The 24,316-nt window shown below is 37.0% G+C and overlaps 1 protein-coding gene across 1 annotated transcript in view; it reads right to left on the reverse strand.

The window, feature by feature from the left end:
- Positions 1-609: 609 nt before the first annotated feature.
- LOC140164404 (A-kinase anchor protein 10, mitochondrial-like) overlaps positions 610-24,316 on the reverse strand; it is a 30,553-nt gene continuing 6,846 nt past the window's right edge. The window contains exons 2-13 of the mRNA XM_072187681.1: positions 14,377-14,666; positions 12,166-12,543; positions 11,958-12,116; positions 9,969-10,067; positions 9,084-9,168; positions 7,795-7,918; positions 7,012-7,148; positions 6,134-6,282; positions 5,027-5,312; positions 4,332-4,420; positions 3,800-3,846; positions 610-2,979 (exon numbers count right to left, since the gene is read on the reverse strand). Of these exons, the coding sequence (XP_072043782.1) occupies positions 2,785-2,979; positions 3,800-3,846; positions 4,332-4,420; positions 5,027-5,312; positions 6,134-6,282; positions 7,012-7,148; positions 7,795-7,918; positions 9,084-9,168; positions 9,969-10,067; positions 11,958-12,116; positions 12,166-12,543; positions 14,377-14,455 (1,827 nt within the window). The 5' untranslated portion in view covers positions 14,456-14,666 and the 3' untranslated portion in view covers positions 610-2,784. The remainder of the gene's footprint in view (positions 2,980-3,799; positions 3,847-4,331; positions 4,421-5,026; positions 5,313-6,133; positions 6,283-7,011; positions 7,149-7,794; positions 7,919-9,083; positions 9,169-9,968; positions 10,068-11,957; positions 12,117-12,165; positions 12,544-14,376; positions 14,667-24,316) is intronic.

A 24,316-nucleotide genomic window follows, 5' to 3' on the forward strand; every position in this document is an offset into this window, starting at 1 on the left:
GATGTGTTGGGGTTTTGGCAAGTTTCTTCAGTAGTCTGCTAATTTAGTGTAAACTTATAGTGTAAACACGGAAGTGGAGTTCTAATTGGCTAATTGAACCACATCATCATCACATCGGCACTTCATCCACTGGTCAAGCTGCGTAGCATCGCATGACCTAGTTTAAGTGCAGCCGGTACACTATTTTGGTCTCTCCATATGATACAATTCAATATGGTGGCTTTACCGTAGCATTACACACTGGACTACCGTAGAATTCTGTCTAGAAGCATATATGCCTCTAAACGAGGGTTTTTTTAACGAAAGATATGAAAGGCCAATACCCTTCTCAAAAACATCGCAATAGATTGGTCTTACAAATATACATGTTTGTACAGCCGCCTTTATCAGTGATATAGTTGTTCAAACTCCAAATAACGTTTTTGTTGAGAGTGTCTGCCTCTTGTCTCTTGTGTCAAAAAAACCTTGTTTAAAGGCATATATATGCTTATAGACGGAATTTTACGGTATTCCAAGTCTAATCACTTTGAATTCATCAAACTTCAAAAAACTTTTAAAAGAATAACAAAGATCAACAGAAAAGTAAGTGAGTAGGCTCTGCAATTTTTAACATTGCAAGATTAATATTCCCTATGAGCTGTGATAATTAAATACAGCAAAACGTACAATAGCATCTCTTGTGTTCATTCATCGGTGGTTATTTCATATTGGTTTAAAAGAATGATAAGAATGGTGGTTAACCAGAGGCAATGTCAAAATGGGCTATTCCAGTTGAAATCCATACACCCCCTATGGAAGACATGAACTTAATCTCCCACACAGGGGGTGTCAATTTCAAGTGCAGTCACCCACTCAGGTAACCCCATTTGAAATTCACACTCCCTGTATGGAAGATTAAGGTTATGTCTTCCATGTGCATTTCAACTGGGATAGTCCAATGACTGGAACCCATATCAGTTTCAGTTATTATGGACAAGGCTATCATTAAAATGCAACACAACCTCTGCCCAACAGGTGCATGTAATAAAAGGACATAAAACTATCAACAGTGGTCATTTCAAGTGGATCTAATGTTGCATTTGGAAGAATCAACTTTCCATAACATCAGGGAAGTGATGAGTACCAATCATTTTGATACAGCCAGGATCTGGTAATGAGAAGGACAAAACATAGGTTTACTGTGTGAAAAATAAGTACTATTTTACTACTCTATGCTAATCTTACACACATATATTGGAATACTTTGCTTGCATTTTCTTCATCTCTTGTATAGACGACAGCAGTGAGATTATTTTGCTTGCTCAGTCGATGAGTTGCCGATCAAATTTCGCTAAATCTACTCAACCAATCAGGATCTCATTTACCAATAAGTGTACCGCCCTCTTGGCTATAACAAAAAATAACCAACAATTTGAGCACAGACTTTACAATCAACTGCTACATACACTATAGTTTTACTTCAGGGTGAAGGTGAGGAATGTATGTGGCCTTGAGGATTGGGTTAAAAATGGGTAAGTAGATTGGCACAAACTTTATATAATATATATTTACTATGTTTAAGATCAAACTTCAACACCAAATTATTTCTAGCCCCAAATTACTAAGAATGCTTCTTTGGGTGCAGTGTCCAGTACAGTATGTTATAAGTTTGGTAGTGACACAGGTATATATTTGGCTGGTTGTAGAATCAAATGGAGCATGCTAACCTTATCCCGCACAGCATATACTTATGCATACAAGGGCTGTTTGTCAACATGCTTGCGGTGCAACCACGTAAATGCACTGATATCACTATTAAACTACCTGGTGAAATAAAGTGCAGTCTCAGAGAATAGATGTTTCAGAGAAACCCGATGTACCAGCACCCAGCAAACATTCATCTATGCATCACCCATCAACAGTGGATATGCTGTTAACAATACACACATAGGGCTATTCCAATTGAAAGCCATACACTCCCTATGAAGACATGACCGTATCTCTCCCACACAGGGAGTGTAGATTTCAAATGGAGTCACCCATTCAGGTAACTCCATTTGAAATTCACACTCCCTGTGTAGATGAATAAGGTCACCTTTTCCATAGTGAATGTATGGATTTCACATGGAGCATTATTTAGAGCAGCTTCAACCAGACACACATCAGTGTAACCACATGCTGAAGTTTGATCTTTTTAAGGGGTTATTTTATTTGAAATCCATACACCCCCTACAGACAACATGACCTTAATCTCCCACACATACAGTGTGAATTTCAAATTGTGGAAGATTAAGGTCATGTCTTCTATATAAGGGGTGTGTGGATTTCAACTGGAATAGCCCACATTATGTACACCTTGTATCACCACACCTTTGGTAGTGACATCGGTGCTCTTAACTTTTGCGCAGACCAACCATGCTCACATGTGTATACGCTCTACCGGAATAGTTTGTCGCGTATAAGTCGATACTGTCACCAGCTAAATACACAACTAAATCACTACCAAATTTGAGGTGAACAAAGTATAGACATTTTTATAACCCCATGAGAACTACATGCCTATTGGTCAAAAAGAAGTTTTCATTATCAATAGGACCAATCTGCAATATTGTTAGAATAATTTCACCACGCAGAAAAATTGGGGTGAATTATTTGCAAAGCTCCATTCTGATTGGTGATTAAAATGAAGATATCATGTAATTGACCAATCAGAGGCAATGTTATATTGGCAGATAGTGCTCAGCGGGATAACATCAAATATAAACCTATAAACCTTTCCATATATATATGCTAGCTATATATGTGTCAATGCTGTGAGCTGGCACTGCCTTTCCGCCTAGCGCCTTTGCTGATTGTCGGACTACCTGATGCTTGGCTTGTGATACTACCAGATGCTGGACTGTGGTGCTGTGGTGTGGAGCTGCCTGACGATGAGCCTGTCTGCAGGTTGACATCGTTGATGATTTTCTGGGCAATCTTCAAAGCCATTTCTTCTTTTGCCTGCGTAAAATATTGAAATTGAAACATGACAGAATGTCAACATTGTATGTCACTGATCAAATGGATCTGGCATGGGTAGCATGGATTGGCCAATCTGGTGCGTCAAAAATTAATTAATCCAAATTAAGGACCGTTAATATATATATAATAATCAATAAATCACCTATCCAATAATATTGATTTCGTAGATATCCCTTTCTGAAGAAAATCGATATATCGAAATTGGCCGATAATAAGAAAAAAAGTATTGCAAAATCAGGCGTATTTTGTGTGTTCACAGCCGCTATTACACCAGAACAGACACATTTTGAAATCTTTGGAATCAATAACTGGTGCTTTACGTCTTTACCGCAGTTGAAAGTTTATATTCCATATTCTACTTTTTGAAACTTTTTGTGACTTTATCATAGAAATTGGATATATCGATTTTATCGATATTGTGTGGCCGATATATCGATTTTTAAAATCCTGACATCAATGATCCTTAGTCCAAATCAGACAGAATTGTTCCAAATTGCTTGGGATGAGTCAGGTCGGGTCGGTATTATTTGTGGAATGCCGGGATTGAGGTTAAAGAAACATTGCCCTGCAGCGGACTACATGTAGTGTACAGCATTTTAAGTTACAAGTTATACCCATAATAAATGAATGGTCAGCAGGGGCAGGGGAAACATAGTGTTGGAGTGACTGAAATGTGAACAACTGTATAAACCCGCCAGTTATTCAGCAACACAAGGAGGAGGGGCTCAAGCTCTTCCTTCTCATGTATATGCCACTGGCTACAACCATATAACTGAAATATAACAGCATATTAGCTTACCGGATCTTCATCTTTGCTCATTAATTTCCTGAGAGAAAACTTGGAACCTATGAAGTAAAACAAAAAGTTAAATATTATTTGACAGAATTTAGATCCACCTTAAGCATAACCTTGAAGTTGAAGAAAACTATTGTCCATGAACTTGAAACTCTGAGTTAAATGAAATGCTCTTGATTTTCTTGAGATGCATGTAGATTTACTTTTCTAGGATTGAGGTGAGAACAGTGCTCCACCACAAGATTGAAGAGTCATCCATGTAATAATACAGGTTAGCTGTTCCATGTATGCTTCACATGCCTTAAAAAAAATCAGACCATACGCCATATTTCACCTTGACTTTCGTAGTGACGAAGGTGTGTAATTCAACTGGTCGCAATATCAATCCACACATGCTAACCTAATCCCACAGAACATATACACAATATGACATACGCATATAAGGATAGTTTGTTGGTAACCTTGCAGCGCAACTGCATAAAGCCAACAACATCACTCAAAGTCGCAGCTTAATTTGACCCTAACAATTACTCACCAGTAGCCTTCTTATTTGTTATGCCTGGATCGGGTTCATAATCCGCTACAAATTGACCTAGATGATTGACAGAACCAAATGTCAGATTTCTGAAAGAAAAGCAACAATATGTGATGAAAATTGAAAACAACCATCGGTTCAGAAACAGAATGGCCAAAATCATGAAAATCCAGGGTGTGTTTCACTCAACGTTGCAAACATCGTAAACCTCAAAATCTTAATGCTTTGCATGCTAGCCATACACTTCAACATAAAAAAAATTCCAAGATATTTTTCAAAATATCAAGAGCTATCTCAAGAACCAATACTGGGCTTGTTTGTTCTGAATTTAATACATTTTTCATGCTGATTCCCAAAGATTTACTTCACAAAGGATTTGAAGATCATATATCCTCCCTAATTAGTGCCCCTCCCTGGTACCAATTATTACAAAGGCATCTCATCAGCTCAGGGTGTATCCAAGGGGGAATAGAGGGTATGCGTCCACCGGGGTGGGGGGTCTATGCCTAAAACATGAAAAATCAGTCTATATTGGTGCATTTTGGGGGCTATTCTTGCTGCTGCACACCCGGGTTGCCTCTGCTCACCCTGGCGTAAAAGATTTTTGGGTATATCCCTGCTCATCATAACAAAAAATACAAAATTACACAATGCAGCCTTCAGATATATTTTAAGTCTTCACTAGGTTAACTTACCCTGAATCTGGTCTCTCCCATAACGAGTCTGGATTTAATGCACCCCAATCAATAAGCATGTCACTCTCATCAAACAGTTTCTTCACATTGCCCTCTGCCAGTAATGTATTCTGCTGATGACCCTCCTTTTGAACTTGTTTTTGTTCTGGCAATGCAGCACTGGCTGTTGCCTTATTGTCTGTTTCATTATTAGATTGGGTGCCAAGATTACTTGGTTTCACAGTGTTGATTAATTCAGTTAAAAATCTATAGTACAGTTCATTTTGCAGAAATCCAGGAAATATACCTGTAAACAAATGAAAAAGAGGTTTGGTAAAAACTAGCGAAAATTAGGTGAAAAGAAAACAGACAAAGTCCTGCAAAGTATCACCCTTTTTTTTTTGTTACATGTAAATGTACAACTTGTAAAAAGAAGACTGCCATAGTTGAAAGAAAATCTAAATTACCTACTGGCAGGAGTTTACTAAAGCCAGGATCCAAAAGCGGCCCATCCACAGACTCGATTATGGCCATACTGACCTGGGATTTATGCTGGCAGTGAGTGTGCCACCAACTACAATTCAACAGTAAATACATTACACTATCCCCTCCCCAACACAACGCTGCCCTAGAGTTGAGTACTTACCATTTCTAATGTAGTATATGCACTTCTCATAGGAGTATTGAAACAATCAGGAAGTGGGCCTCCTTTCCCTACAAATGTTACACTACCTCCTACCCACACAATGCTGTCCTAGAGCGAGTACTTTCCGTTTCTAATGTAGTATATGCCCTTCTCATAGGAGTACTGAAACAATCAGGAAGTGGGCTTTCTTCCTTACACTACCCCCTCCTCAACACAATGATGTCCTTGAGTGAGTACTTAGTTTCTAATGTGGTATATGCCCTTCTCATAGGAGTACTTAAACAATCAGGAAGTGGGTCTCCTTTCCCTGCAAATGTTACACTACCCCCTACCCACACAACGCTGTCCTAGAGTGATTACTTACTGTTTCTAATGTAGTATACGCCTTCTCATAGGAGTACTGAAGCAATCAGGAAGAGGGCCTCCTTCCCTACAAATGTTACACTACCCCTACCCACACAATGCTGTCCTAGAGTGATTACTTACTGTTTCTAATGTAGTATATGCCCTTCTCATAGGAGTACTGAAACAATCAGGAAGAGGGCCTCCTTCCCTACAAATGTTACTTTCTACTTCTAATCTGACGTTGTCGTCAAATCCTATTGGATGAGTTGCTTGGAGTGAAAAATACCTGCATGATTACAAAACATAAACCAATCAAGATTTAATACATTTTGAAATGTTGTTAATGACACATCTGACAAATAGATTTCCTTTCATTTTAACATTTTGCCACTCTGGCAAACAAGCTGTTTTTAGAGCATTACAGGTTATAGAGTGAGGGTACACAAATAAATAGATGAGATATCAGCAGTTAAGTGAAAGGTCACAGACCATTGGGATCAGTGACCTTGTGACAATAACCAATTTAAAGCTTTCTCCCATCCACTTTAAATGCTTACCCACATTCATAATACACTTGATTAGTTAACAAATAGCGTGTTTCATGTGGCAAGGAAGTTAATCCATCATTTGGACAAGCATAATCATCTCTGAACATACCTGGGTATAATTTGTGCACATTAACAGACTCCAAAACCCTCATAAATAAAATCCTTGAGATAACATACTTCTTCGTCCTATATATGTGCATCCCTCAAATTTGAGTATTGTCGCATGGGCTTAATGTGCAGTTTATCTATGCACGATCCTGGAACCTAGGATTGATTACAGATATCAGAACCGGGGATAGTCCCCCTTTTTCTTTGGTCCTCTCTCTGGAAAAAATCCTTGTATTCATGTACTGCGTTTTCATGTCAAGAGACCAGTATCAGATCTTTAGCAAGTTCTGCAACGTTGTTCTCAGCTTGCTCAATTGGGGTCATAAATATACTTAAAATAAATATGTTGACAAACTTACTGATCATAAAGCACCATGGCATCACTTTGTGCTTCCATACCATCATACTGCCCTTGCTGCGAGAGAAGATGCCGCTGGAAATTATCGGCTGCTAACCAGAACTGCAATAAGTGAACAGCGCCCTCTTGCTCTAAGTACTGTATGATAAAAAGTAAAAGACATGTCAATAAGCATACAGGAAATTTATATTCATAGCAGAACTGGATAACAGAGCATGGGAAAAGGAAACCTGGCGGAATGTCTTTACTTGCATTAACATCATTCACGACTGGAGACGTCATATTGCAAGACAGCTATGTAGAACAAAAACCTTAGGAAAGCCATTATGGCTTGTGGGATCCACCTGCCAGAGTTTTATTAGATAGGTAATAATAACATGATACAGATAGCACCCCAAAAGGCAAAGTCTAGCATCACCTATTAATGAAGGGCCGATTGTCCATGAAGTGAGATGGAAATACTACGCCCACTCTTGTCTGTTACAGCATATTTTTCAAAGCGCATGCATGCAATACCATGCAGGGATTGAGTTTTAAGGCATGCAAGTGCGATCCCATACCATCGCACACCTTAAATCGCCTGTCCGAAAGTGCGATTTATAGCACAGCTCAATTCCTAAACTGACAGCCGGCCTTAACATTTCCAGAAGTTATTTTCAATACTCAATCCCTGCCATGTGTGATTATATTCAATCAATTGAACAATCTGGTTTCATGAATATTCAAGAAAGAATTCCTGTCTGGCGCTATCTGTTCTATTTATATGACCATATTTTCAACTTACTTCCATAAAATGAAAAGTTGCTGTGTCATGATCCAGTATGTCTGCTAAGTAGACTCTCCCACTGGTCAGGACGTCTATTTGGTATTTACAATGGTAGTCACTCGTCAGAAAGGAAGGGAAATATCTGCAATGGACAAGACACACATTTTACTTTGCAAGAAGGGCAACATTATTTGACAATGGATAGATGAAAAATATTTCTGCCAACATGACAATGACAATCCCTGCACCAAGTAAATAAAGGTTTCACAGAACTGATGTCGGTCATTTAATACTTGTAAATGGTTATGAATGATGCACTTTTTGTGTCGTAAAGTCACACTCGGATTTTAAAACAGGAACAGGTTGGATTCAAATGTTGGCAACTTGCATAAGTTTTGGAGGTAGGTTTTCCTATGAAGTTAATGAGAAAGTCTTCCTACACCAATTTAAAAGGCCAAGGCTGTTTAACCCCCTGGACACTACTGGTCATCTAACATCATTTCTGATTGGTTGATAACTTGTTCATTGTTCATTAATGCTCATTTCAATTGCCAATTATGACTAGGCTTCAAACTATTTATGGTCAAACTTGCATTTGAAGATGATCTTATTAACCCTAACACTGGACCTGCTTTTTGGGATCGGAAGTCAAAGAAGATCCGAAAAAGTCAAGGAGAAGAAGAATTTTGACTTGGCACCCCCGGGATTCGAACCTTTGACCCCTCGCATGCCAACCACACAGTCACGGACCGGTAGCTACACAGGTTATTGCTGCCCGCCAGCAATTCCGTCCGCATATAACACTTGGGGTGATTGCGCGCCATCGAGACCCTGGGATTCATGCATGCGCAGATTTTTTCATCGTAAGATTTTGTAAGATTTTAGAGGGTTAGGGTTAGTGTAGGCTCTAATCTGGAAAAATTCATCTTAGTTAACCCTAACACTGGACCCTGCTTTTTTTTTTTTTTTGTCAAAGAAGATCCGAAAAAGTCAAGGAGAAGAAGAATTTTGACTTGGCACTTTTGGATTCGAACCTTTGACCCCTCGCATGCATGCCAAGCACACGATCACGGACCGGTAGCTACATCGGGTTATTGCTGCCCGGCCAGCAATTCCGTCCGCATATAACACTTGGGGAGATTGCGTCATCGCAGACCCTGGGATTCATGCATGCGCCAATTTTTTCATCGTAAGATTTTGTAAGATTTTTGGGGGTTAGGGTTAATACCCTCCTTGATTGGTTCAAAATTGGACACAATATTCATTTTGGCCAATCGGCAGGTAGTTCTCATGTGCAGTCAACTTACTGTTTTTCCATGACATCAAATATAAATATCTGGGCTCTCTTGAAGCAGTCTGGATTTAATGTACCTTCCTGGGGACACATTTTAGCTGAAATTGAACAAAGGAACACCACCATTTGAATGCATACCAACACAATTTACACAGATATATTATTTGTTTTTCAAACTTCTACATTTATATGTGACCTGCTACCACGAAATGTGTCTTAAGTTGCAAGTTGGTAGCTTCTAGACATCCTGGCTGACTGAGTTGATGTTCTTTGTTTGCCGCGCACCTGTACAAGCCAGTAGTATGTCCTTCAAGAATAGCCCATTGTGCCCCCATTCACAAAGGACATACAGACATACTACTGGCATGAACAGGTGTTTCAGAAACAAAGAACACCAACGCATTAGCCCAGGTGCCTCGAAACTACCAACTTGCAACTTAATGCTCATTCTGTTGTGACAGGTCACATATGTGTTAAAGGTGTCATTTTAAAACTGTGACATTTGACTAGAATTTATTTAATGGCCAGTATGTCTTACAATATGTGACATGATCAAAGGGAATAAGTCAGATGTCGCTAATATTGTTTTTGAGATTCTGGCAAAAACAAGTGCTCAAATTCTTTTGTTTTCAGCCACTGATAAATTGTTCATAAATCAGTAACCAAATGACCGATTTTGATGGGGTTTGCATCAAAATGTAGCATTTGTAAACTGCCAGAAAATGATGTAAAAACTTCTAATTGAAAATTGCCGACATGCGACTCATTCCCATTGATCATGTCACATATACAATTTGAGATCACACATTAAGAACATTGTATTACAACAACATCTTTGTGTAGAAAACAACATGTAATATATTCCTTTAAGATGACATGCTTGACCTCTTGACCTTACCTATGACCTCCATCCTGATATCTTCAGTGACATTGACAGGATAAGATGCATCCTTGCATATATACCTTGTGTAGATATTTGTTGCATCCCTTTCCACAGCTGCACAAGAAAAAACATTCATACAATTAATTCATGCTGTTCTCATACACACGATGATTTGTGTTCATCACAACAGCAGATTATGAAAACAAGAAAATACTAAATTATCCTACACAAGTAACATAGACTACACAACTGTGTACCATGGGCATGTTACCGGATGTAAAAACACAACTATTAAAAACAAATGTAAACAAATGTGGCTTATTATACCCACTATCACATTGGGTGTATCCTTGGTGTCAGATATTCATGAGCATGTTGGTAGCTCCTACTAAGGACAAACCTAAGAAATGCGACCGGTCTTGTGTCATCTACGGCGTCTCATGTAATAATTGTTCTTCCCAGTACTTTGTTGAAACAGAAAGACCTCTGAGTAAGCAACTCACAGAACACAAAAGATTGTCTTCCCATGTGGGGTGCATTTGAACCCTGAAGAGCATGATTTTAGTGCGGACAGTGTCAAAGTGCTTGACTCAGACTCACTATCAGTCTATAATATCGAATTGATTAATTCGAATTAAACAATTCATCGAGTGGCCATGGGCAGTGCCATTAGACATGTTACAAGACTACCAAGTAACAGGTGATGGACCATACACACACAAAAGAATAGGCACTTTTAATCATTTTCATCGAGGTTACTCAAAAAACCTAGCTAGTTTATTATACAGCAGGGGCCTCTGCCTTTTAATATGTTATGAAATATTCAAGTTCAAGTTATTCATCCCAGTCCGAGTCACATCCAAGTGTCTGCACTTCAGTCCAAGCCAAGCTCATTTCCTGCAATTGCATGCATATTCAAGCCCAGACATTCCAAGTCTGGATTTCAGAGTCTTCAACATGGGAACATGATTGCCAACCTTCAATTCGCTGTCGTAGTGCACGTTACAATATGACCGTTGCTAGGCCAACTGGATCACGCTTTCTTTGTTACGAACCACTGATCGAAATGATCACAACACAAAGCTTATGGCATCAAAATTCGGAACAGGTGTATGAGCCCAGGCTTGGAGTAGTAACCAATGGTTACTAACGTGCACGTCGACAGCGAATATCACACCTTCTGATTACACAGTCACACCTTGAACAAATTCTAAATTTTACCCAGAGCAGCCACCACACATAAACATGAAGAAAAAACAGTGTATCTGGCATGGTTGTTGATTTTTTAAATTTAAATCAGATTTTTTTATTTAAATTGATTTTTTTTTAGATTACAAGAACTGCTATACCCCATGATAAAGTGCCAGTGGAAACTTAAATATGCTAGTCATATGGACAATCCTACCAAGTATTTACAAAAAATCAAAACATGTTTTTGCATGTGAAAATTTCAAAGATAAAAAAATTGGTAAAATCATGGGGAACAAATCTGTTGAATTCTGCACCTTGAAGATGAATTTTTAGCAATAGATAAAGTGACATCATAGAGGTATTTTAATTGTATCCAAAAGTTGTAGAAGCATTAAGAATGAAGTAAAACAGTCAATTTATGCAAGAAATTAACTTAAATTGATTAAAAATGGAAAAAGGTGATTTTAATCAGTGATTTAAATCGGTGTGATTTAAATCAAACAACCCTGGCATCTGGCGAATCCGGCAACCTTTGTAATACATGTACTAGCATGACACTCTAAGCAACTGAGCCGAGAGGCATGCTGGAGAAGAGCAGGAGATTGAAATCTATAGGCATTAGGTTCAAATGATGTTCTTCATTTATAACAAATACACAAAGTCACATAGGAATGAAATTATTATTCAACCCACAGAACTAAGTAGAATAATCATAGTCACACCTTGTAAACATGTTACAAAGTAACTTTATACTGCTCACATATATGAATCAAATTTCTACATTTCCATCCATCATTTTCCACAGTAACCTACCTGTTCTTGTATCTACACCTTTCCAAGAATGATTCCTTTTATGTCCCGGTGATGAATCTGCCCCAGAATCTGACCAGCTCACAGTCTTTCCTATACCAGAGTCTGACCTAGTCCTGGAGTGAGTTTTGACGGAATTAGTGGATGAATCGTCTTCTTCATCTGAGTCAATAAATGGATTCGATTGTGACGGTGTCAATGACGAATCCGCTTTTGGCACTAGTCTGAGCATTGCTTTCTATTCGTACACCTAAATCACTGTTTGCATTTTCGTCACTTTTTACACCATCGTTCTCTTTAGTACTAGTTGATTCAGCTCTACCATCACTACTCGTAGTCGTAGAGTTCCTAGTGATATTTTGGTTTTTGCTTGCACTTTTGAAAGCATCACTTCGTAGCCGTGACCACGAAGCGGTGGAGAAACTCTCGGTGGCAAGCCAAAACTGTACTAAATGTACGGCATCTAACATTTCCATGTACTGTATTAAGTATGGTAACGCTCCATTGTCGTGTAGTACTTCTGTGAGTGTTTTGCATATTCTTGATTTGGTGGCTAGTCCTGTGCTTGTAAGCTTACCAGATGCTGAAGCTGCAAGGAAAAAGAGAGACAATACATCAGCACATCAGTACAGGGATAAAATTGTGGGTATAGTGCACCATATCTTCTATCTAAGTTTGGTTGATTTTCTGTCATCTTTACTCTACACAAATTAAATTTTACAATAGTCAAAATCAGAGTTAAAATAAATTCATATTTTGATCCAAAACAAATTGATTCGGGACTGTGGAGTCATAGATATATGTGATGCGATCAAGCAAAATCAGTCGAAACTCAGAAATATTGATTTTGAGATATAGCCAAACAAAGCAAATATTTCCTTTTGTTTCCTGTTGTATTGGAAACTCTTTAATTGCTTATATCTTTGGAGCTGGTTGTTTAATTCCAATGGGGTTTTCTGCAAAATCCAGCTTTGTCAATACTTTTTCCTATCCTATAAGAAACTGTAAATTTAATATTTCCGAGTTCCGACTGATTTTGCTTCATCGCATCACATATATTTGAATTTGCATTTTTATGTTCCATAAACATGTCATAAATATCATGGATGACCCACAAATTTGGAGTTACATCTAGTGTTCATCACACAGGTGGTTTACAGCTGTGACAGCCAGCATTAATTATGTTATGGTTCACAGTGAACCGTTCACTACATAGTTAGGTCATGCTACATAAATTTAATGCCAAGAGGTCACGTTATCTATGGATCATCATGCACCATCACTTCTTAAATTCATCAGCTGAATGCAAGAAGGTCATAAGTGCTTTGTTATTATGCACAGGTTACGACATTCTTCCAGTCACTCAAATTCAAATTCAACATCATTTTATCAGGGATTGTCTTTTAAAAATGAGGTTAAGAGCTGTAGCATGCTCTTCTGGTCACTCCAAGCAGAGCTTTAGAAGATTTAGAAGAGCTCTGTTTGCACCTGTGGCCCTTAGAACATAAAGAATTTAACTGGGCATCAAGAGGAGCTATAAATCGCTCTCCGCTCTTGCAAATGCAATTTCAGAGGAGCTGGGTGCTCTCACTCCTCTCAAAAGGCAGTCTCCGCTTTATCTCATAATGCAAAATGTATAACTTCCTTCTTTTTTCAAATTTGAAAAATTAGGTATCTAGAGCAAGGTCAGGTTTTTTAATGACAACTTGCATACATACATGTAGACCTATTATATTAAAATATCAAGAGGAGCTATAAATCGCTCTCCAGCTCTTGCAAATGCAATTTCAGAGGAGCTGGGTGCTCTCACTGCTCTCAAAAGGCAGTCCCCGCTTTATCTCATAATGCAAAATGTATAACTTCCTTCTTTTTTCAAATTTGAAAAATTAGGTATCTAGAGCAAGGTCAGGTTTTTTAATGACAACTTGCATACATACATGTAGACCTATTATATTAAAATATCAAGAGGAGCTATAAATCGCTCTCCAGCTCTTGCAAATGCAATTTCAGAGGAGCTGGGTGCTCTCACTGCTCTCAAAAGGCAGTCCCCGCTTTATCTCATAATGCAAAATGTATAACTTCCTTCTTTTTTCAAATTTGAAAAATTAGGTATCTAGAGCAAGGTCAGGTTTTTTAATGACAACTTGCATACATACATGTAGACCTATTATATTAAAATATCAAGAGGAGCTATAAATCGCTCTCCAGCTCTTGCAAATGCAATTTCAGAGGAGCTGGGTGCTCTCACTCCTCTCAAAAGGCAATCCCTGCTGTATGTCATAACGCAAAAACGTATAACTTCTTTTTTCAAATTGGAAAAATTAGGTATCTAGAGACCTATTCTATCCAGATAATGAAAAGTTCAGTACATTTTGAGAGCTGAAATGAAATGACGGATTAATTTAATCTACAAAATACAAACCTGTGCCTAAATCTCCATATTTACTCTCTTCATCACTGAGTACCCTCATCAGACTAGCTTTAGCCTCTTCTATGGACATAACAGCTGGTTGCTGCTGCTTTGGATGCTGATTTGATTCCCCATTTGCAATTTCTGTTGCTGTGCGGTGATCACTGGGGCTCGCTCACGCTGCACATTCTGTTGGACTGGCCGATGAGGGCCTGGTAGCAGTTGTCCTTTCACTGGTGGAAGAGAAGGGACTCTGCTGCTGGACACTGGTTTTCCTTTTGGTCCAGCTGCTGGTTGCTTCTCTGTTAATTGTAAAATCAATAAACTTTACAAAATTAATGTTCTGTTTAGTAAACCTTGCATGTTCAGTGTGCACATGAAGTCGGAGGCAAAAAATACAATGTGGAAAATGGTTTCAATGGATCACGGGCATTAATGGTAAAGTTATCCCAGAATCAGAATCTGGCTTGTGATTGGTCATCCAGATCTTTTGATGATTTCAAACCTCGGGTACAAAAAATGTATGTGCCTTAACCGAAATTAATTGATGATGGTCCAGGGAATAGACCTGGAGTTCAATAACTAAATGTATAACATGCACAACTAAAAGTTCAAGTTCAGGTGAATATGTTCATCATGATTAACATCTTTTATTTGTCAAAATTGAATACATGTAGGGTTGGTAAAGTCTAGGTGATACTGATCCACTCAATTAAATTATAATGCAAATTTAAATTTGCCAAACGCAATAATTTTGTAGCATCTTGTGTGTACTACCCATGTACCATGCCTCAGTACCGTACCATACATGTACATGTAGCTCTTTTAATTGTATCTGAAAACTTTACTTGCATAAATCATGCATATATAATTAGAAAATTACCTGGCAACTGGGCTTATATTAGAAAATAAAAAGAAAGTTGCCAATTTCTTAATTTCGCACCATTTTGACAGGCCATATCTCGAGAACTGAATGTTCGATTGAAACAAAATTTTCAGTTTTGTAATCTACAAGGCAAGAGCTTTAACATATTTTAATTGAAAGAAAATCTAAATTTTTGCATTAGCTAATAGGGGCACCTTAAACACAATAGTTAACTTTCAAGAAACAAAATATAACTAGAGCAACTGTGCCCTTTGCAAGGGCACGAGGTAAGTTAGGCGGATGACTGTGACGATCTGATCAAGCAGCAACACTGTGCTGGATAGTATTAATTTTAATAAGACTGTTTCATTAATAGCCGTTTTAATATACCTTCATCGTTGAAAGCTGGCATTTTGAAAACTTGATCTTTGACCTCTGTATGACCTCCTTAATGACCTTATATGAATTTTAAAATATTTAAAATACTAGTGCGCCTGTTGCTGTAATAGCCCTTTAGCTATTAGGGGGTATGTGGGCACTTATTGGGGTATGTGGTAGCTTATTGGGGTAAGGCGCTTATAGAAATGATTTTCAGCAATGAATGCTGGGAAGACACTATAGCATATTTGCAGCAATGCATTCTGGGTAGACATTTACAGTGCATTTCAAATTGGGCATGTAGCCAAAAGCTGAATGGAATCTATGAATGATTGACCTTGTTCACCTGCTTGGGCAGCTTGAAACTTGTTGTAGATTGTCTAGTGGATTCTTTTTATCCATGTGCACTTGCTGCTTTGTATCCACGTGGGGTATTTTCCCCATGACCTTTGACCTTGACCTCCGATGACCTTGAAACTACCCGGTAAACAGCGCACGCCCAATACCCATCTATGTGTGAAATATTGGAGCGATGCGTCGAAGCGCCATGGAACGCATAGCCGGACAGACGGACAGACACACAGACAGACAGACAACGGCTATTATTTTAGTAGTACTAGTGCACCTGCAGCTGAGAGAGCCCTGATGCTGTGAGAGCACTGGCATGGTAGCGATACTGTATGACCCCAGATTGTTGTTTTGCGCATATATTCCCCTCGTATCAAGGATTCCACCCACCAACTTTGAGCCCGATAGGACAAAGTTTGAAATCCATGACCTTTGTCCTTTAACCTCGGATGACCTCCATATAATGTTTTTCATGCTCCCCTCATACGAAGGATTCGACCCACCAAGTTTGAGCCCGATCGGACAAAGTTTGAAATTTGACCCCTCCGTAATGACCTTTGACCTCGATCGACCTCGATTTTATTTCGGGCATATATTCCCCTCGTATCAAGGATCCCACCCACCAAGTTTGGGCCCGATCGGACAAAGTTTGAAAGTTTGACCTTTGACCTTGACCTCCGATGACCTTCAAAACCACATGGTCAACATGCTTTTCCCAATACCTATCCATATCCAACATTTCGCTCGATGCGTCAGAAGCGTAAACGCATAGCCGGACAGACAGACAGACAGAGACCGCTTATTATTTTAGTAGTATAGATAGATGTTAAGAATGTCATCATAAGGATCATTGCATTGCAGCTCAATTGAAACATTTTGAAAACTTGACCTTTGACCCCCTATTGCCACTTAATGACCTTAAATGAATTTCAAAATATTTTCAACATGTTTAGAATGTCATAAGGATCATTGCATTTACATTTCAGCTCAATTGGAGCATTTTGGAACACTTGACCTTTGACCCCTTTATGACCCCTTAATGACCTTAAATGAATTTTAAAATGTTTTTAGAATGTTTAGAATGTCATAAGGATCATTGCATTTAAATTTCAGCTCAATTGGAGCATTTTGAAAAACGTGACCTTTGACCCCTTTATGGCCCCTTAATGACCTTAAATAAATTTTGAAATATTTTAAATATGTTTAGAATGTCATAAGGATCATTGCATTTAAATTTCAGCTCAATCGAGCATTTTAGGTTAAAATGACCTTTTTGACCCCTGTGACCTCTTGGATGACCTCTGACGTTAAACAACCCATGACTTTTGTAGCCAGCTACCCAATACTGCTTGTGACTGAGTTTGGTCAAAATCCGATCAAGGATGTGGAAGTAGTAGCAAATTGTGAGAAGAAGAAGAAAGAAAGAAAGAAAGAAAAAACTTGACCTTTGACCCCTTTATGGGCCCCTTAATGACCTTAAATAAAATTTTAAAATATTTTAAACATGTTTAGAATGTCATAAGGATCATTGCATTTAAATTTCACCTCAATCGGAGCATTTTCGATTAAAATGACCTTTTTGACCCCTGTGACCCCTTGGATGACCTCTGACGTTAAACAACCCATGATGTTTGTAGCCAGCTACCCAATACTGCTTGTGACCGAGTTTGGTCGAAATCCGATCCAGGATGTGGAAGTAGTAGCAAATTGTGAGAAGAAGAAGAAAGAAAGAAGAAAGAAATGGCAAGAAAGAAATAAGTTAGGCTGCACGCCTAACTTAAAGAAAGACTAGAGCAACTGTGCCCTTTGCAAGGGCACGAGGTAAGTTAGGCGGATGACTGTGACGATCTGATCAAGCAGCAACACTGTGCTGGATAGTATTAATTTTAATAAGACTGTTTCATTAATTGCCGTTTTAATATACCTTCATTGTTGAAAGCTGGCATTTTGAAAACTTGATCTTTGACCTCTGTATGACCTCCTTAATGACCTTATATGAATTGTAAAATATTTAAAATATGTTAAGAATGTCATAAGGATCATTGCATTTAAATTTCAGCTCAATTGAAACATTTTGAAAACTTGACCTTTGACCCCTTAATGACCTTAAATGAATTTTAAAATGTTTTTAGAATGTTTAGAATGTCATAAGGATCATTGCATTTAAATTTCAGCTCAATTGGAGCATTTTGAAAAATGTGACCTTTGACCCCTTTATGGCCCCTTAATGACCTTAAATAAATTTTAAAATATTTTAAATATGTTTAGAATGTCATAAGGATCATTGCATTTAAATTTCAGCTCAATCGGAGCATTTTAGGTTAAAATGACCTTTTTGACCCCTGTGACCTCTTGGATGACCTCTGACGTTAAACAACCCATGACTTTTGTAGCCAGCTACCCAATACTGCTTGTGACTGAGTTTGGTCAAAATCCGATCAAGGATGTGGAAGTAGTAGCAAATTGTGAGAAGAAGAAGAAAGAAAGAAGAAACTAGAGCAACTGTGCCCTTTACAAGGGCACGAGGTAAGTTAGACGGATGATTGTGACGATCTGATCAAGCAGCAATACTGTGCTGGATAAGATTAATTTTAATAAGACTTTCATTAATTGCCATTTTAATATAGGCCTATAGGCCTATTGATCGTGAAAAGCTGGCATTTTGAAAACTTGACCTTTGACCTTTGCATGGCCCCCTAATGACCTTAAATGAATTTTAAAATATTTAAAACATGTTAAGAATGTCATAAGGATCATTGCATTTAAATTTCAGCTCAATTGAAGCATTTTGAAAACTTGACCTTTGACCCCTTTATGGCCCCTTAATGACCTTAAATGAATTAAAAAATATTTTTAACATGTTTAGAATGCCATAAGGATCATAGCATTTTAATTTCACCTCAATTGGAGCATTTTGAAAAACTTGACCTTTGACCCCTTTATGACCTTAAATGAATTAAAATTTTAAAATGTTTAGAATGTCATAAGGATCATTGCGTTTAAATTTTAATATAGACCTATATTGATAGCATTGAAAAACTTGACCTTTGACCCCTTTATGACCTTAAATGAATTAATATTTTAAAATGTTTAGAATGTCATAAGGATCATTGCATTTAAATTTGAATATAGGCCTATATTGATCGTGAAAAGCTGGCATTTTGAAAACTTGACCTTTGACCTTTGTATGGCCCCTAATGACCTTAAATGAATTTTAAAATATTTAAAACATGTTAAGAATGTCATAAGGATCATTGCATTTAAATTTCAGCTCAATTGAAGCATTTTGAAAACTTGCCCTTTGACCCCTTTATGGCCCCTTAATGACCTTAAATGAATTTAAAAATATTTTTAACATGTTTAGAATGCCATAAGGATCATAGCATTTTAATTTCACCTCAATTGGAGCATTTTGAAAAACTTGACCTTTGACCCCTTTATGACCTTAAATGAATTAATATTTTAAAATGTTTAGAATGTCATAAGGATCATTGCGTTTAAATTTCAGCTCAATTGGAGCATTTTGAAAATCTTGACCTTTGACCCCTTTATGACCCTTTAATGACCTTAAGTGAATTTTACAATATTTTTTAAATATTTAGAATGTCATAAGGATCATTGCGTTTAAATTTCAGCTCAATTGGAGCATTTTGAAAATCTTGACCTTTGACCCCTTTATGACCCCTTAATGACCTTAAATGAATTTTAAAATATTTTAAGCATGTTTAGAATGTCATAAGGATTATTGCATATAAATTTCAGCTCAATTGGAGTATTTTCGGTTAAAATGACCTTTTTTGACCCCTGTGACCCCTTGGATGACCTCTGACGTTAAACAACCCATAACTTTTGTTGCCAGCTACCCAATACTGCTTGTGACTGAATTTGGTCGAAATCCGATCAAGGATGTGGTAGTAGTAGCAAATTGTGAGAAAGAAGAAATGACAAGAAAGAAATAAGTTAGGCTGCCCGCCTAACTTAACTAGAGCAACTGTGCCCTTTGCAAGGGCACGAGGTAAGTTAGGCGGATGATTGTGATGATCTGATCAAGCAATACTGTGCTGGGTGCTGGATAGTTTTACTTTTAATAAAACTGTTTCATAAATTGCCGTTTTAATATACCTTGATCGTGGAAAGCTGACATTTTGAAAACTTGACCTTTGACCTCTGTATAACCCCTAATGACCTGAAATGAATTTTGAAATATTTAAAACATGTAAAGAATGTCATAAGGATCATTGCATTTAAATTTCAGCTCAATTGAAGCATTTTGAAAATTTGACCTTTGACCCCTTTGTTGCCCCTTAATGACCTTAAATGAATTTTTAAATATTTTTAACATGTTTAGAAAGTCACAAGGATAATTGCATTTAAATTTCAGCTCAATTGAAGCATTTTGAAAACTTGACCTTTGACCTCTTTATCGCCCTTAATGACCTCAAAATAATGAATTTTAAAATATTTTAAACATGTAAAGAATGTCATAAGGATCATTGCATTTAAATTTCAGCTCAATTGAAGCATTTTGAAAATTTGACCTTTGACCCCCTTTATTGCCCCTTAATGACCTCAAATTAATTTTAAAATATTTTTAACATGTTTAGGATGTCATCAGGATCATTGCATTTAAATTTCAGCTCAATTGGAGCATTTTGAAAAAACTTGACCTTTGACCCCTTTATGACCCCTTAATGACCTTAAATAAATTTTAAAATAGTTTAAACATGTTTAGAATGTCCTAAGGATCATTGCATTTAAATTTCAGCTCAATCGGAGCATTTTCGGTTAACATGACCTTTTTTGACCCCTGTGACCCCTTGGATGACCTCTGACGTTAAACAACCCATGATTTTTGTAGCCAGCCACCTAGTACTGCTTGTGAATGAGTTTGGTCGAAATCCGATCAAGGATGTGGAAGTAGTAGCAAATTGTGAGAAGAAGAAAGAAAGAAAGAAAGAAAGAAGAACTAGAGCAACTGTGCCCTTTGCAAGGGCACGAGGTAAGTTAGGCGGATGATTGTAACGATCTGATGAAGCAGCAATACTGTGCTGGATAAGATAAGGATCATTGCCTTTAAATTTCAGCTCAATTGAAGCATTTTGAAAACTTGACCTTTGACCCCTTTATTGCCCCCTAATGACCTTAAATGAATCTTAAAATGTTTTTAAAATGTTCAGAACATCATAAGGATCATTGCATATAAATTTCAGCTGAATTGGAGCATTTTGAAAAACTTGACCTTTGACCCCTTTATGGCCCCTTAATGACCTTAAATGAACATCAAAATATTTTAAACATGTTTAGAAAGTCATAAGCATCATTGTATTTAAATTTCAGCTCAATTGGAGCATTTTTCGGTTAAATGACCTTTTTGACCTCTTGACCCTGGATGACCTTGGACGTTGAAAAACCCCATAACTTTTGTAGCCATCCCCCAATACTGCTTGTGACTGAGTTTGGTGAAATCCGATCAAGGATGTGGCAGAAGAAGCAAATTGTGAGAAAGAAGAAAGAAAGAAAGAAATGCAAAGAAAGAAATAAGTTAGGCTGCACGCCTAACTTAACTAGAGCAACTGTGCCCTTTGCAAGGGCACGAGGGAAGTTAGGCGGATGCCTGTGATGATCTGATCAAGCAGCAATACTGTGCTGGATAAGATTAATTTTAATAATAATAATTTTTTTTAATTTTCATTAATTGCCGTTTTAATATAGCCTGCCTTGATCGTGGAAAGCTGGCATTTTGACAAATTGACCTTTGACCCCTTAATGATCTTAAATGAATTTCAAAATATTTAAAACATGTTGAGAATGTCATAAGGATCATTGCATTTAAATTTCAGCTCAATTGGAACATTTAAAAAAACTTGACCTTTGACCCATTTATGACCCCTTAATGACCTTAAATGAATTTTGAAATATTTTTAAAATGTTTAGGATGTCATAAGGATCATTGCATTTAAATTTCAGCTCAATTGAAGCATTTTGAAAAACTTGACCTTTGACCGCTTTATGACCCCTTAATGACCTTAAATGAATTTTAAAATATTTTAAACATGTTTAGAATGTCATAAGGATCATTGCATATAAATTTCAGCTCAATTGGAGTATTTTCGGTTAAGATGACCTTTTTTGACCCCTGTGACCCCTTGGATGACCTCTGACGTAAAACATCCCATAGCTTTTGTAGCCAGCTACCCAATACTGCTTGTGACTGAGTTTGGTCAAAATCCGATCAACGATGTGGAAGTAGTAGCAAATTGTGAGAAGAAAGAAGAAAGAGGAAGAAAGAAATGGCAAGAAAAAATAAGTTAGGCTGCCCGCCTAACTTAAAGAAATGGCAAGAAAGAAATAAGTTAGGCTGCCCGCCTAACTTAAGAAATGGCAAGAAAGAAATAAGTTAGGCTGCACGCCTAACTTAAAGAAAGAAATGGCAAGAAAGAAATAAGTTAGGCTGCACGCCTAACTTAATTCTTCATCTTACATGAAAAAATTGTTATGCAAAATTTTGGAATTGCTACACAAAACAAATTTTGCATACGGTAGTGGTCGCATGTCATGAATTGGTCATCTTTTGTGTAAAATGATGTAAAATGAGAAAAATATCACCAATTTTGATTCAATTCAACACAACTTTTAATGAATACATTTTAGACCATTATAAGTATATATTTCTGGAAAGCTTATATTACAAGGATGCCAAATCAACAAAGCATAACATCATAATACAGGGTGGGTGAGAAATATACAGGGTGGAACAACAACAAAATTAGCATCTTTCTTGTCATGGTGAACCCCATATTTTTCCTTTTCTGAAAGCTATGTAGTTCAAAATAAATATGGATTCAGAAAGACATTGCATGGGTCCTTCAAACAAATTAGGAAGAAAGAGTTTAGTATCCCTTTCCCTTGCGTTAAACATACAGGGTGGTCAAAAATTGTAAAATAATTTTTATGACATTTTTCAATCAAAACTTTTTTCCTCCATTTCTGGCACTAAAACTAATAGCATAATTGAATTCCTCATCAAATTTCCTTAAAAAATGTGTTATTTTGAATAAGCAGGGTGACTCGGGCAAGAGATAGTCCATTTAGAAATGTCGGAGCATAGTATGCACACTTTGTACATTAACATATAGGGAAAACTGTCTTAATTAGCATTTAATTAGGCAATTAATTGGTTACATCTTTTGTTACAGTTGATGTACTATGAGGTAGATCTACAATCCAGGATGATATATGGTCGCATGTCATAAGTTGGGTACAATTTCCATTACATGGTCAAAAATGACAAAAAAAGTGTTTTTGGATATGTTGTATATATTGACAATCTCTAATATTTAACACCATTTTTAACCTTAACACATGCTTAATTTTTGAGATAATGCTTAATTAGTAATAAATTAATACACAGGTGTCTATGTAAATCTCAATTTTCAAATGCGTTTTTCTTAAATTGGACCTCAATTACAAAAATGACTGTAAAATTTTTATTTTATGCAAGAATGTCATCAGATTTGGAGGATATGTTTTCAATACATTAATGCTTCAAATGAACTTTTTAAAATAATTGTATGTATGTTAATTACATTGTGAAGGTCAATGACCTTTTTGCAAGTAATTAGCGAGATGGTTATTCTATTATTGAGGAAATGAATATCAAGAAGAGAAATGTACATTAGCATATTGCTAAAAATACTGAAATTCAACTAGGATTTCAATAAAAATGAAAAAAAATGGAACATATAACCCTTTAAGGTGGTACTACACACCTTGATAAATTTGTGACTATTTTTGCATTTTTCTCAAAATATAATATCACACTGGTAACAAAAGTTATGTATATTAGGGGTAAGGAATCCAGTTACTACACTGGAATTTCAGTGACTCAAGACAAGCGATGCACGTTATTTATGATAAGAAAAGAGGTACCGCTAGAATGTACCTCATTTCAGTAACATATATAATGAACCCCTTGTCTTGAATCACTGAAATTTCAGTGAAGTAATTGGATTCCTTGCCCCTATAAGTTATAATAATATACATATAACTTTTGTTACCAGTGTGTAGTTACTTTTTGAGAAAATGCAAAATTAGTCACAGAATTTATCAGGGGGTGTAGTACCACCTTAAGTAGTCAGTAATTGTTTTAGTTGTACTAATTCAACATTCAAAGCTGTCAATACATCATACCCTCCCTAGATTTGAAAAAGTAACCAGTAGTTTTGACATGCTGACATGTCAATTTTCACATAGGCCCTATTGCATACTCCCGCATCCGCCTGCTCCACATCCGCCTGCTCCTCCACCCCTGGCATTTTTCATTTCAACTGATGTGATTTGTTTACTGAATAATGTATAATT

Source organism: Amphiura filiformis, chromosome 11, assembly GCF_039555335.1.
Source record: "Amphiura filiformis chromosome 11, Afil_fr2py, whole genome shotgun sequence".
NCBI classification, from domain to species: Eukaryota; Metazoa; Echinodermata; class Ophiuroidea; order Amphilepidida; family Amphiuridae; genus Amphiura; species Amphiura filiformis.